This window comes from Palaemon carinicauda, chromosome 2 (assembly GCF_036898095.1).
Source record: "Palaemon carinicauda isolate YSFRI2023 chromosome 2, ASM3689809v2, whole genome shotgun sequence".
Lineage (NCBI taxonomy): Eukaryota > Metazoa > Arthropoda > Malacostraca > Decapoda > Palaemonidae > Palaemon > Palaemon carinicauda.
In genome coordinates, this window is record NC_090726.1 from 147,625,602 (window position 1) to 147,639,461 (window position 13,860).

Below are 13,860 nucleotides of genomic sequence, written 5' to 3' on the forward strand. Positions count from 1 at the left end.
TTTATTAATAGCGGCTGGTAGCTGAATTTGTAATCTTGTCTGATAGGAAATTTTGTTCTTGTAATAATTGAGGTTTGTTGTATTTATTAGCAATTTTAGTGGTTAATATTGAACTTCGTAAGAAATTTATTTGTATGAGAAAATACTTCTAATTTCAAGCCTTATTTGAACGAAATCCGGTTTTCGAGATCTGTTTTTAACTTGCCGAAACAGTTCATAATAGTGACGTGTGTTTTACACATTAGATGCTTACTACTGTTTTCATGTCTATATAGTATAGACTGATTCTTGGAATATGACTATGGGTCAGCTTTTATGCAAGGATTCCAAGGGCGTATAATATATATATATATATATATATATAGATAGATATATATATATATATATATATATATATACAGTATATGATTGTTTTTTTTTCTCTGTACTTCCAACTTTTTTTTTTCAAATACAAAGCTATGCTCTTCCACAATATATTATTAGTATATACCAAAGCAAGTGTATTATTTATTAAACAATTAAGTACATTGAGTATTTTTCTTTTAATTCTGAATCTGTAAATGCATCTTTTGTAACGATTTTTTTTCCCTTCCTTGTCAATTGAAGAATTTCTGAGAGAGTAGGCAAGTGGGCTTGTGAATTCGCTTCCTGTACAGGTGTGACGTCCGTGGACAGGTGCGTAGCGCAGGACCCCCCCTCCTTTGACCCACACTGGACACGAGGCAGTGAATGTGATAGAAATAGGCTTTGATTTATTTCTTTTCCGTGAAAGAAACTGGATATGTGTGTTTGTTAGATGCCACAGCCACAGATTAGAAAACATACGAACGTGTTTTCGTAGATTTATCGTGAATATACTGTATATTGAAATATTCATTATTATAGTTTTATTAGATGCAGAGTACTTACTACACGTTAATGATAAAAGTGTAGTATTGGAATCTGTTGTAGCGTTGGGAATTCTTCAAAGGGTAATTTGGGTTCTTTGAGCTGTCGCCTGCTTTGTGAAAAGTAGAGGAATCACGTTCGATCAGCCCCAAAATAAAGGGAAAGATTGTGCAAAAGCTAACGCTTCCAAGTTTCGTATACTAACGTAGTATTGGTAAGGTTTAGTGTTATGACGTTTATATGTTAAGTGGTATCTTGTATAATAATAAGTACTGTTGGTGTTTTTCATCCTTTATGGTATAAAGTAGAGAATATAAGAAACACATACAGAGAACCAAGAGAAGAGCAGCAGCAGCCATGAAGGGCGAAAGCAGCGTCGTGGCTGCGGGTGCCCATCCAGAGGCAATGAGAGCCATTAGTTTGCAACCTCCGAAAATCGCCAGCCATCTTGATCTCTTGTCTGACCCTTTAGCTGCACTGCGAGCTCCTCCCTCCCCAAGTTTCAGCTCAGCTCACGCCCGCGTCAGCGCTGCGCGAAGTCTCCGGGGTGTATTTCAGGCCAGACTGAACGGTCCTCTTGGATCCCTCCAGCCTGCACTTACCCAGCGTCCTCAAAACACCGCTGCTGCACTCAGGTCACCGCGATCAATCAAGCGTTTGGCTGGTAAACATTCCAGGACTCCCAGAGCTAGAAGTCAACCAGGTACTGATAAGGAAAATGTTGTTCGTTCACAAGAGGACGAAGACGAAGGCTTTGAAGATGTGTGGGCAGGCGTTGGTCGGGACGATTCCCCCAGGATTGTGGTGGGTGACGTCGAGGGAAACGACTCCAGATGGGCAGGAGACCTGACACGTCTGACCTCTGCACTAGACCAGTTGGCTGCCCTTTGCAATGTTCCGCATAAGCGGCCGCCCCTTCCTTCTATAATGAGTTCTCGAACTGCGCCCAGTAGTCCTACACACCCATCTCGTCACATGCATTCCCATGCCCTTGGCAACGGCCGCACCAGCAATCATGGTTCCTCTTCGCATGGCCCTACTAGTCTCTCTCACCCAATCAGTCATCACCATCAACATCAGCATCAGCATCAGCATTATAGTCAAGAATCTCATAATGCACAGCCAGTCAACATATCTCCAACATGTCCGGTTCATGGCAACCAACTCAATGGCGCTCTAACCTCATCTAGCCTCGCCGATGGAGATAGTTCCTCTTCCAACAGGCTAGTTCATCCACTCCTTCAGGAAACGGACTCTGGAGGGAGTTCGGGTGTCCATGCCATGTCAAGTCCCCCTTCCCCCATAGGAGCCGGAAGCGGGATGGGAGTAATTGGAAGCGGCAAGGACATTTCAGGTGGTATGGCCAGGAAAGTAAGCGTGGCGTTAAGGGCCTTGGGTGGCCGTCTTGCGGCCTGGGGACGTGGCAATGATGGATCGCAGGGCTCTTGTCAGCTCTCTTCGTCGTCATCGTCGTCTTCGTCTCCCATAGCTTGTAGACATTCAGGTGAGTCTAATGAATAGGCTATTATTATTATTATCATTATTATTATTATTTGATGTTTGTAGTGTTGTCAGATTTGTCTTTTTGGGAATGTTCTTTGGTTAACATTATAGACCATTTAAAGGATTTATTACTGAACTTAACAGATTGTAGCAATTTAATTGTAGATTTACTTCCAGACTGAATGCTAACAGTAACGCCAGAATTTCTTGAAAGTTGATTAAAAAAAAACTTATTTTTAAAACGGAGATTTTATTAATGATCATTTTAGTAGTCTTCTACACAGTGTATCGAAAGATTGTATAATAAATGTTTGAGACTTTGTATCAGATATATTAATAGTTTAAATATTTTGCTTAAATGTTTTTCAACAAATTTCGTATTTTAGTATGCCACATAGAAAGAGAGAGAGAGAGAGAGAGAGAGAGAGAGAGAAGAGAGAGAGAGAGAGAGTTTTGGGATCTTCCTTCTATTCATGCAGTTGTGATAGTTTTGTGCCCTTTTCTATGGGGGCGGCTGACGGGTGGGGAAACTTAATGCTCTTATCTAGCCTTGTTCTTAAAGAAAATAGGAGAACGAAAGATATGAATTCAAAAGGAAATTTGCTACTTTCTTCACGCTTCTGGGCAAGATAAAAAGTGTTGTTTGCTGATGCAAGAAAGGGAAAAATGTGTTCCATATTTAAAAAAATTGTAAAATTGGTGATTTTTTTAGTTCTTTCATAAAACAGCAGCATTTCTCCCTCGCGTGCTGTATGAGAAAAGTTAAAAACCTTTGGAACGAATATATACTTAAATTTCATGTTGATTACACTTGACTATATTGGATAAAATCCTCTTTAAAGAAGTGAGTCATGTCCAGTAATATGTATTAATAATTAACATCTTCAAAATATATCATTTTATTCTTAAGAAATCTGCATTTTATTAAAGTTCCTCTTGGATTCATTGTAATGCTTTCATCTATTAGCATTGCATTTCCAATGATTGTTAGGGAATGCCAGACCTATAACGGTCTGTTCGCTGGTGATAGGTTTTTGTCTACCTGGAGGTTCATTGCCTTGTAAGATTGAAAAATAATCATAACTGAGAAACAATAAGCATTGTGAGGCTGGTATTCTCTCTCTCTCTCTCTCTCTCTCTCTCTCTCTCTCTCTCTCCATAGGAACCAGTGTTGCAGTCGTAAACCTAAAAAGAAAAAAATTCTCTGCTAGTATGATGAGTATGCATACGAAACAAATTGAACATTTTAAATCTTTATCATAAAGAGGAACAAAGGGACTTTCTCTCTCTCTCTCTCTCTCTCTCTCTCTCTCTCTCTCTCTGTGATATGTCTGTGATTGTGTAAGTGCTTTCGCTTTAGCCAGCTGTCATACTCTTAATTAGAATATGAGGAAAAATGGTTTTGCTATGTCGCACTCACACAATCGGTCTTTAGGTATTAAAACAACTTATATCGCTTTTTCATTACCGTAAATAATGAGCAGAAAGATTTTTTATGGATTAGATAATGGTTATTTTCTTTTTAGTATGAGCTGTCTGAGGAAGGCACAATTTTACATGCTTACTTTAACTACTTGTAACTACAGTTCTTTTTTAATTAATGCTTTGAGCATGATTAGTTTGCGTTTCACGGTTTAACCTTCAAGCATATATAATTGAACCTCCCCTGTTATGACGATGTTATCTTCACAAGGTGAAACCGAGTGTATCTGTAATGGTACCTTTTATGTCACCTGTTATGGAGGTATAATGGGGCTTCTGAGAACGCTAACGTAAAAAAAATTAATGAAACATTCGGTATAAAACAACGCTAACAATCTGGTTAGGATCGAAATTGATAACAGTAACTTTTGCGAAATAGTTTAACAGCTAAACAATATCTGTTATGTCGCAGCCTGCTAAATGAGATTGTTCAACATAAGCAGGGTTACCTCATTTCCTTGGAGTTTCATTACTCTCTCTCTCTCTCTCTCTCTCTCTCTCTCTCTCTCTCTCTCAGAACTGAAATCTGTTTTTTCATGCATAACCAGATTCTTGTAATCTTTTTTTTTTAAATTCCAAGGTGCATGTGTGTATATATATACATTATATATATATATATATATATATACATGTGCAAGAATGCAAGATGCATGAGTCTTGTCGTATTTGACTGGGGAGATTAATGTAAAAGGAATGGACTGATGTTTTGGAAACCCTTTTCTAAATATATGCATATACATGTACATGTGTATATAACTGCAAGTTTACCCCTTAACCTTTTACTTTATGGGGGGGGGGGGAGTGATGCCAGAAGGGACGACCTTCTGGTCTCTCGATTAGACTTTAGGTATGAGAGTGGTAGCCATGTGCCCTTTTTCTTGACCTCAGTAGATCCTGATATCTACTGACAGTGGTTGAAGTAGAGGGCTTAGTCTAGGAAGTAATCCAGGGTTTCTCAACCAGGTTTCCGTTGAACCCTGAGGTTCCTTAAGAGCTTGCCAAGGGTTCCTTTAAGAGATACTGTTAATATGCCTTTGATTCAGTTTTCCACTTCCTACAAGTGTGAGCAAGCTTTTTCTCATCTAACAATTATAAAGTGAAGAAATACGTGTGTGCTTATCAAAGATTCGACCTCGACTTAGGCATTTGTGTTCCAAAAGAGAAGCACAGGTGTCACATTGAAGAAGCCCCTTCCATTCTGGGCCAATATATTTTTGTTCGTATTATTTTGATTGATAATGCCTCGCCAACAAATTATTTTAGTTATTTTTGAAATGTGAATAAGCTGAAAAAAGGATCCAGTTATTATGTGTTTAAACTAATTGTCTGGAAAATATGTTGATTTTTTTTTTCTTTTTGTCAATAAATTGGATAAAGACAATTTTTTTTTACCTAATCCGGTTATAAAAAGAAAAATATTACTTGTATTATGAAGGAGAAATAAATCAATAAGATTGTAAAATATTTTCTTATGTGGGGGTTCCTAGGGACATCACTATTATTGAAAGGGTTCCACCAAGGTAGAAAGCTTGAGGTAATTTAGTAATCACAGACTTAACTAGAGGGGCACTCAGTAGAGCGCAGACCTCCACCGTGGTAGCTTATTTCTAGAACTTTTGCTCGATCTTGACCTTTGACCCTAACTTGCATTAATTGGCGTGGATTTTCATACACTCAAATATGACCCAAGTGTGAAGCCTCTTTGATAACGATGTCCAAATTTATGGCTGATTACGTGAATTGGACATTTTGCTTGACCGTAACCTTGACCTTTCAAAATATAATAATTTCCAGCTTTTTAAATAACAGTTAATCCCTGCAAGTGTCATTACTCAACGGTTAAAATTGTGGTCAAGAAGCAGTTCACACACACACACAAACACGAGGTAAAACGTAACCTCCTTCCAACGCCATTGGCTGAGTCGAGAACTGTACCTCAGTAAAGGCTCTCTCTCTCTCTCTCTCTCTCTCTCTCTCTCTCTCTCTGTATTCTTTATTAACTGAATCAAGGATGAATCCCAAATGCTTCAATAAATGATTCGGTAGCATTGCGTCGAATCTACATTGATAAAATTCATTGCTTCCTTTACATTAAGACCCTTCCATTGTAGTACTTCTTCAATCCATCTATGTAGCACCTTCCGGGCTTTCTCTCCCTCGTGTCAGTATTCCAATCACTTAGAGAGTTGTGGTCCATATGATTATGGAGATATCAGGTAAATTCCTGTTTAACTTTGAGGCAGTGTCAGGAATATTTTTTCGTATCGCGAAAAATATGATAGTTTCTTTGAAGCTGTGAATGGTCTTCAAATAACTAAATTGCCAGTTCATGGAGTTTGCATCCATATGCCCAGTGGTGTTGTATGAAATATATATATATGTGTGTTTGTGTTTGTGTGTATGTTTGTGTGTATGTGTGTATAAAAACACTAGAAATATTTTAACGGTATATGTTTTTCCTTGCTAGTTTCGCATTTTTTAATTTTTTTTATTATAAACAATAAAGTATATAATATATTTATATATCTTTATTTATCTATCTATCTATCTATCTATCTATATATATATATATATATATATTTATATATATACATATATATATATATATATATATTTATATATATATATACACACACACATATATATATATATATATATATATATATATATATATATATATATATATATATAGATATAGTACTTTATAAATAATTGTATGTGTATGCCTGCGCGTTCATTCAACTTGTGAAATTGTTGATGCAACTTCTCTGTCGAGTGACTGACGTGAGATATCTTTTTTTGTATTTGATTAAACTTCAAGGAATATTAAATATCTTTTGAAATGGCAGATAGTTAATGCAAGGCGTACGCGTGTAATACAATTGAGAAAAAAAAAATTATGGCCGAGATTTTTTTTTTTTTCTCTCTCTCCTGCAGTTCAGTTTTTACGCCAACCAAACCTCAGCTAAGTGTTAGAATTATCAGGCAGTGACATCATCGCTCTCGTTATCAAGATTTTTTTATGATTCATATTGTATACAGATAATTATATTTTTAACCAGTCTGATTATAGGCAGGTCTCCTAAAGTTATTATTATACCCGACTTTCTCATTATTCATGCCTGTTGTTCTCATAATTTCCAAGGTTAAGTTCATAGTGGTTAAGCAATTCGGTGCGTCGGAAGTATTGAATGTCGGAATTCAATTCAGTTTCCTGACCATTCCGCCATCTTGTACATCCGAACCCTGTAATTTGACATACTTTCTCTTTTTCCAGGAATTTTAATTTGTTCACAGAATTTTCTACATATCATGAATTTCAAGGTTATCGAAAGATAAAGACATTGTTGCGAATTTTTTTTTATTTTAATGTGGTTTTGTCGGGGTATTTGCTGAACTGCCGGCTACAAAGGCTACCTTCTATTCGGGATTGGCCCACTTATTTCCCTTCGTGGCCCTTTTCTCCATTTCCCATATGAGGCCATATTGAGACAGTTCAGAGGCCAGTCCGGTTGGAATATGATTACAAAGTAACAGTCGTCTTTTTTTTTCCAGCATCATCAATCTAGTTACTTCTGAGACATTTTTAACATGATAGTAAATATTCATGTCCTTAACATCTTTATTTACGACAGACAATAACAACACAACAGTCTAATAAAACAGGAAATAGGAAATGCCATTATTTTAAGAAACTAAGGGTAAAACGTTTGGAAAAAGAACTCCCCGTCTTCTGTATCGTGCCAGGAAGTGAGTACGGACAGGTGGTTGAATTGTACATCTGAAACAGTGTGAAAAGAATCAGGATTAAAGCATTTACAGGATGAGAGTTTTTCAAATGAGTTTTTCCTTTTGATAGTAATGTCTTTACTCAGGCAAAAGATTGTTCTTTTATAAAGGATACCAAGTCTGACAGTTCTTAATATTTCTCTTATTTAATTGTCTAACATACCGTCTTAAAGGAAAGAATAAACTTAATGGTTTCTTCATTGAGAGATTAATTTCATTTCGGTAATCTCTCTCTCTCTCTCTCTCTCTCTTCTCTCTCTCTCTCTCAAGGGAAATTCGAAAAAAATATTTTTATGACCGGCGGAAATACCTTATTTTGGCTAGTGTTGTTGAAAGAGAGAGAGAGAGAGAGAGAGAGAGGAGAGAGAGAGAGAGAGAGGTGACCTCAAGCCTCGCCGAACAAAATTCTTTTCCGCAATATAGTGAAGATAGTTGGTGAAGGGTAGTATTGTATGAAGACAAAATCTTCCATGTTTTAACTGTCTCAGATCTGATATATGTATATACATACATACACACACACATGTATATATATATCTATAATATATACTGTATATATAGATATATATATATATTCATATGTGTGTGCGGTGTGTGTGATGTATTTATGTGTATGTGTTATTCAAGTATTTGGTCTTTAGTAGGATATTTTTATGTTTTCTTTCATCAGAACTAACACCAATCTTCGTCAACATTGCTGAATTGATTATGAAGTAATTTAAATCTAAATCATTTGATTTAACTGTAAATTTGCCTTTTATTCTAAAATCTAATTTTTTCATATTATACTGTTTCTTTTATACTTTATAAAAACCTTAAGGAAAACATCTTGTCTTGTAAAGGAATTGTCCAGTCGTTCAGATATAGAAATGATTAACGTTATAGAATGTTGTTGTTAAGAAGTTTTTTTGGGGAAATAAGTTGGTTACCATTTCGTTGTATTTGTGAGGAAGGATTTTTTGGATTTTTATGTTCGAAGGTTTAGTGTGTGGCTTCTAATTGGGGAGGGGGAGGGAAGTAGATAGAATGGGGGAGGGCCAGTGAATGATTGCCACGAACCGCAGATTCCATCAGTTCGTGATTGTGACTTTGCCTTGAGGGTTGAGCAGAGAGAAAGAGAGAGAGAGCGCGCGCTTGTCTGTGTGTGTGGTGTGTGTGTGTGTGTAAGAGAGAGAGAGAGAGAGAGAGAGAGAGAGAGAGAGATTTTCTCCCGAAATGGGAAAATAATGTTTTTATTTGTCGCAAATATCCAATTTATTATTGAAACTGTAGTAATACTTTGGACAAATGAAAATTAGTATTGGCTGTCTGTCCCTACTACCGGATATGCGGTACGGATATAGTTTTTTTTATATACAGAAATTTGGACATTATGGTCATATATGTGTTTTATACATATAAAAACTTGAAGGTGGTATAATGGTATTTTGGAAAGAATGGTACGTTATATAACAATTTGAAATATGAAGTAGATGTCAGAAAGAAATAAAAATTCCTGGGCATTGTTTTAAAGACCTTGCCATTGGATATCGCATGATTATTGTCGACTTTTTATGTACATATCCACACAAGCATAGTTCCTCGTAAGTGATATTTTAGTTATCAAATATAATGTTTTTCCTAGTGATGATACCAGTTTTTTTTTTCTTTAGAATTAGTATTTATCGTATTTTCGAATTTTCAGTATTTATGGTAAGATAATATGATACATAATTCTTATTTTGTCCTGGACGTGTAGAATATTTAGGACCCTACTTCATTATTATCAAGATGATTGGATAACAATAAGATAGGAAATTATAGTTTTTTTCTATACACCACAGATCTGCTATATTTAGGTAGGTGAGCGTGTGCACCTTGACCCTCATCCAACTAAAATCAATTTTTATGTAAGGTTACGTTCGCCACGTTTTACTACAATTCCGTGGCTGAGATGAGTTGATTTCAACACCTGGAATTCCGAAGAAAGCAAATGCTTGAAAGACCTATAGCCTTTTTAGATGATCTTTTGTTGTAGTGACAGGCCGCTGGCAGGTTCGAAACTAGGCTTGATTCATTTGAGTTTCAAGTCTTAGGTAGATTATCTCTCTCTCTCTCTCTCTCTCTCTCTCTCTCTCTCTCTCTCTGATATGTGTAAACGCGATCAGATCAAATTGAAATGTTCAGATCTCCAACCGGATAAGATTGGGTAAATGGCCACGTTCCTAAAGTCCAGTATGCCTAATTAACCTAACCATTTAATAAGGTACCTAGTTGCTAGTCTACTAATGCGTGTCGCAGGTAAGGCGGATAGAAAAAGAGAAAACACAGAATGTGTTCATTGCATCTTCAAACGGATGGCCTCGGAGAAGTAATCCGCATCTCCGGGGTGAAACGGTTATTATTATTATTATTGTTATTATTGTTATTGTTATTATTATTATTATTATTATTATTATTATTATTATTACTAGCTAAGCTACAACCCTAGTTGGAAAAGCATGATGCTATAAGTCTAAGGGCTCCAACAGGGAAAAATAGCCCAGTGAGGAAATTAATAAACTGGAAGAGAAGTAATAACAATCAGAATAAAACATTTTAAGATAATTAACAAGATTGAATTAGATCTATCATATATAAACTATAAAAACTTCATAAAGACAAGAGGAAGAGAAACAAGATAGAAAGAGCGTGCCCGAGTGTACCCTCAAGCAATAGAACTCTAACCCAAGACGGTGGAAAACCATGGTATAGAGATTATGGCGCTACCCAAGACTAGAGAATAATGGTTTGATTAGGAGTGCCCTTCTCCTAGAAGAGCTGCTTACAGAAGAAATTCATCGTAAACGACTCTGCCATTATAATGTAAGCCTGCACCAATTCTTTCCCTATGTTTAGTTTGCTGCATTGATATTGACACACCTCTGCGCAGACCGCCACAGCAATTTATATATAGCGCAACGCGTGAATTATAGCAACCTCTTGGGAGGGTCAGATAAGATGTTTAATCCTTAAAGGATTTTATCCCACTAAATCCACGTGCATCGGGATGAAGTAAGATAGAAGTTGTTTTCATTTTATTACTGCGTTTGTAAAGACTGGTTAGACACCGTGCTAAGTTAGGAGTTTTATGAGTCCCATCCTTTAGCATTAAACTTTGATTAGTGTCAAACGACGAGAATGATTAATGTCACGGCTAAAACATTTTACACAAGACTGGTTTTAGGATTAACATGTTTATGAAAGGAACGCCCTCCTTCGGTGGTTGTTACTCAGTACTTTGCTTGTCACTCATGGGATTTGAGTAATGATTTATTTGTTTAGGTAATGCTATTACGAGCTGTGGTGGTGTTCTTTTATAGTTACTTTTTAAAGTGTTTGTGCCTTTTTCAAGCTATTGTAATTTTATTTACAATAGATAGACCTTGTTATGGTCTTGTGTTTGTCCTGAGGTGCAGTATGTGACCTTGATAAAAATACTGTTTTACTCCAATCTTGCTGTGTGTATATATATATATATATATATATATACACACACACACAATCTCGCGCTCGCACTTAATTTCTAGGGAAAGTGACAGACATACAGTAGTACTTTTTCCTAAATTACTGAAACAGTAGTGCCATTTTTTTATCGTGTACATATTCTAATATTCAAGTTACGAGTTGTGGTCAATAAACAATTTGATTCTCTCTCTCTCTCTCTCTCTCTCTCTCTCTCTTTATATATATATATATATATATATATGATGTGTGTGTAGAGTTTGTCTGTCGATTGATTAAATAAAATAGTTACTTTACACCTGATTTTATATATATATATATATATATATACCATCAAGCGAAGTAGGGATCATTCAATGATTTAAAGTGTTTTTATATTATGTTCGTCTCAAGTGGAGTTGGTCACTTCTGTTATCGATGTTATTATGATTCTATTAGGAATGGCAATATTGGTAATAGCCTCTGGTCTTCGTTCTTTACACGTGAAGTTCTATGTTATTGTCTTTCCTCTAGATTTTGAGCTGTAGTGATATAGAAGACAGTGATCCAAATTAACACCCCCCCCCCATTACCCAGTCCCAGACAAAAAAAAAGTAAAAGAAAGGAAGAAGCCTAGCCTATAGTATTAAGGCAACGGCAGACCATTTTCGTAATGTAAAAAAAATTATAAGAATAAGCTGTTGATTATTTTATTGTCACTACTTTGTTATTGTTGTTGTTTTGATCCATTTCAAGAGCTACGGTTGAAGCTCCCTCGGCTAAGCAACAGATGGAGTATAGTCTATTTTAAAAGCGAGCGTAACTTGATGCGAGTTATTGGAGGCGGTACGTTGTTCATGTGCTGTGAAGAGTTATTTGTCCCTTCTATGTCGTGGTTCAGTGAATTCATAAGGCCAAGAGGCTAAGGCACTTTAGAGGTTGATTGATAGGGGTTTCTCTCGTAGAACACGTTAATGGCCAAAGGCTCTATTATTACATTCCGGTAATGCATGGCCGACCAGAGCTACCTCATTGTTTTTTTTTTTTTTATCTTAAGATTTGATACGCAGTTTTGATGAATGCCCTTTGTAATTGACATGAGGAACTGTTATTTCTTTTTTTTATAAAACTATGTTAGTTTTGCTTTCAGTGAAGGTAGTGGATTTCCTCCGATATCTGAACAATTTGCTGCTTGTCGCCCTTTTAGGCTTTGCCATTATGTCTCTTAGTTTTTTAGTTTATTCGGAGACTTTTGGGTTTGGCCTTTTCGCACTTCAGCTACAAGACGTATTTCTTTTAAGTTTTGGAAAGTCTTGCATCTCTCTCTCTCTCTTTTGTAGTTAGATTTTGGGTGATACTTATCAAGTCTCAAAAGTTTATTGCTGCTTAATGTATTTTATATATAGCCATTTCTTCTGACCTTTTTTAATGTTACTAATCGTATTGATTGCACACACCAAGACAAAAAAAATATTAATTAAACTTAGTGGTTTGTTATGCTGTCCGTGACCTTTTGGTAAATTCATATACAAATTGAATAAATGATTAATGGCATGTATTAAAAAAAAACTCCGGACAAGTATAACGTAGGATTTCAATTACAAATAGAGTTTGCTTCAAAGTTCCCGCGTAGGTATAAATATTCCACAAGGTTTACTGATATTTGAAAGCATCTTTGCAAAAACGCCCTCAAATGAACTATCTCACAATAATTGTTGATTTCCTGAAATACTAAAATACTAATGGATATATTATAGGTAGAAATCTTTCTGAAATAGTAATGGGATCTTGAGTTATTTTTTGCGCCTTGCTAAACACAGCATTGAACGCGAAAGAAACCTAGTAAGGTGGTACTTGAAAAGAAAAAAAAGAGAGCTGAAATTGTTTGGCATTGAAATGTGACGGTACTTAATCGTGTAGGATCTTTTAATTTAAAAGCGCCATGTAGCCCCCCTCCCCCCCCCTCTCTCTCTCTCTCTCTCTCTCTCTCTCTCTATATATATATATATATGTGTTGTTTGTATATATATATATATATATATATATAATCTTTTGTTATTCGAGAAGGCTAATGCTAATAATGGTGAAGTTTCTCTTTTCATATTAATCTATATATATGTTTATATAATTAGATTCATTTTTTTAATTATTTCAGTGTACAACTGTACTGTTTATATCTACAACTATATATCTATATACAGTGTTTTTAAAATGTTCGGTTACAGTTTTGTTTACTGCAGCTAATACCTGTAATTTTTGGTATTCACCATTATTTCATTTTTCATATTTTTTTTACATATAGCTGATCTTCATAACTGTAAATATATGCTACATGTTCATCATTTTGATCGTATAATATTCCTTTGATTTATGAAGACAGTAATGACTAACTTGAGTTGATGTTGCAATCTTGCTAAGTCATCACTCTTCAAGCATGATTAACGATGAGTCATGACTCAAGATTCATGATTATCAACACACACGTAACGGATATACACGTTGATTACCGAAGTTGCTTTTGAGAGGACATTTTTTCTGTCTTAACTGATTAACGCAGACAATTCTTTTTTTGGCTTTATTTTCTCTTTCGTTTCAAGTTTATTTATGTACTACTGTCTGTATTTCTTTCTTCTTCTCACCTTTTGTCTAATTAATAGTGTCATATCTTGCGTGCTCTAATTATTTTAGTTATAATATCAAACAGTTGCATTATTTTTCAATAGTAAAATATTTAAA

The 13,860-nt window shown here is 35.5% G+C and overlaps 1 protein-coding gene across 7 annotated transcripts in view; it reads left to right on the forward strand.

Moving 5' to 3' along the window:
• The window catches only part of Btk (tyrosine-protein kinase Btk29A), a 739,841-nt gene that overhangs the window by 431,254 nt on the left and 294,727 nt on the right, over nucleotides 1-13,860 (forward strand). For 2 of the 7 annotated variants that reach the window (XM_068358841.1, XM_068358859.1), the window contains exon 2: nucleotides 607-2,392. The exons of 4 other annotated variants lie outside the window; for them this stretch is intronic. In XM_068358841.1, the coding sequence (XP_068214942.1) occupies nucleotides 1,246-2,392 (1,147 nt within the window). In that variant the 5' untranslated portion in view covers nucleotides 607-1,245. The remainder of the gene's footprint in view (nucleotides 1-606; nucleotides 2,393-13,860) is intronic. One more of the 7 variants, XM_068358851.1, reaches the window with a different exon arrangement.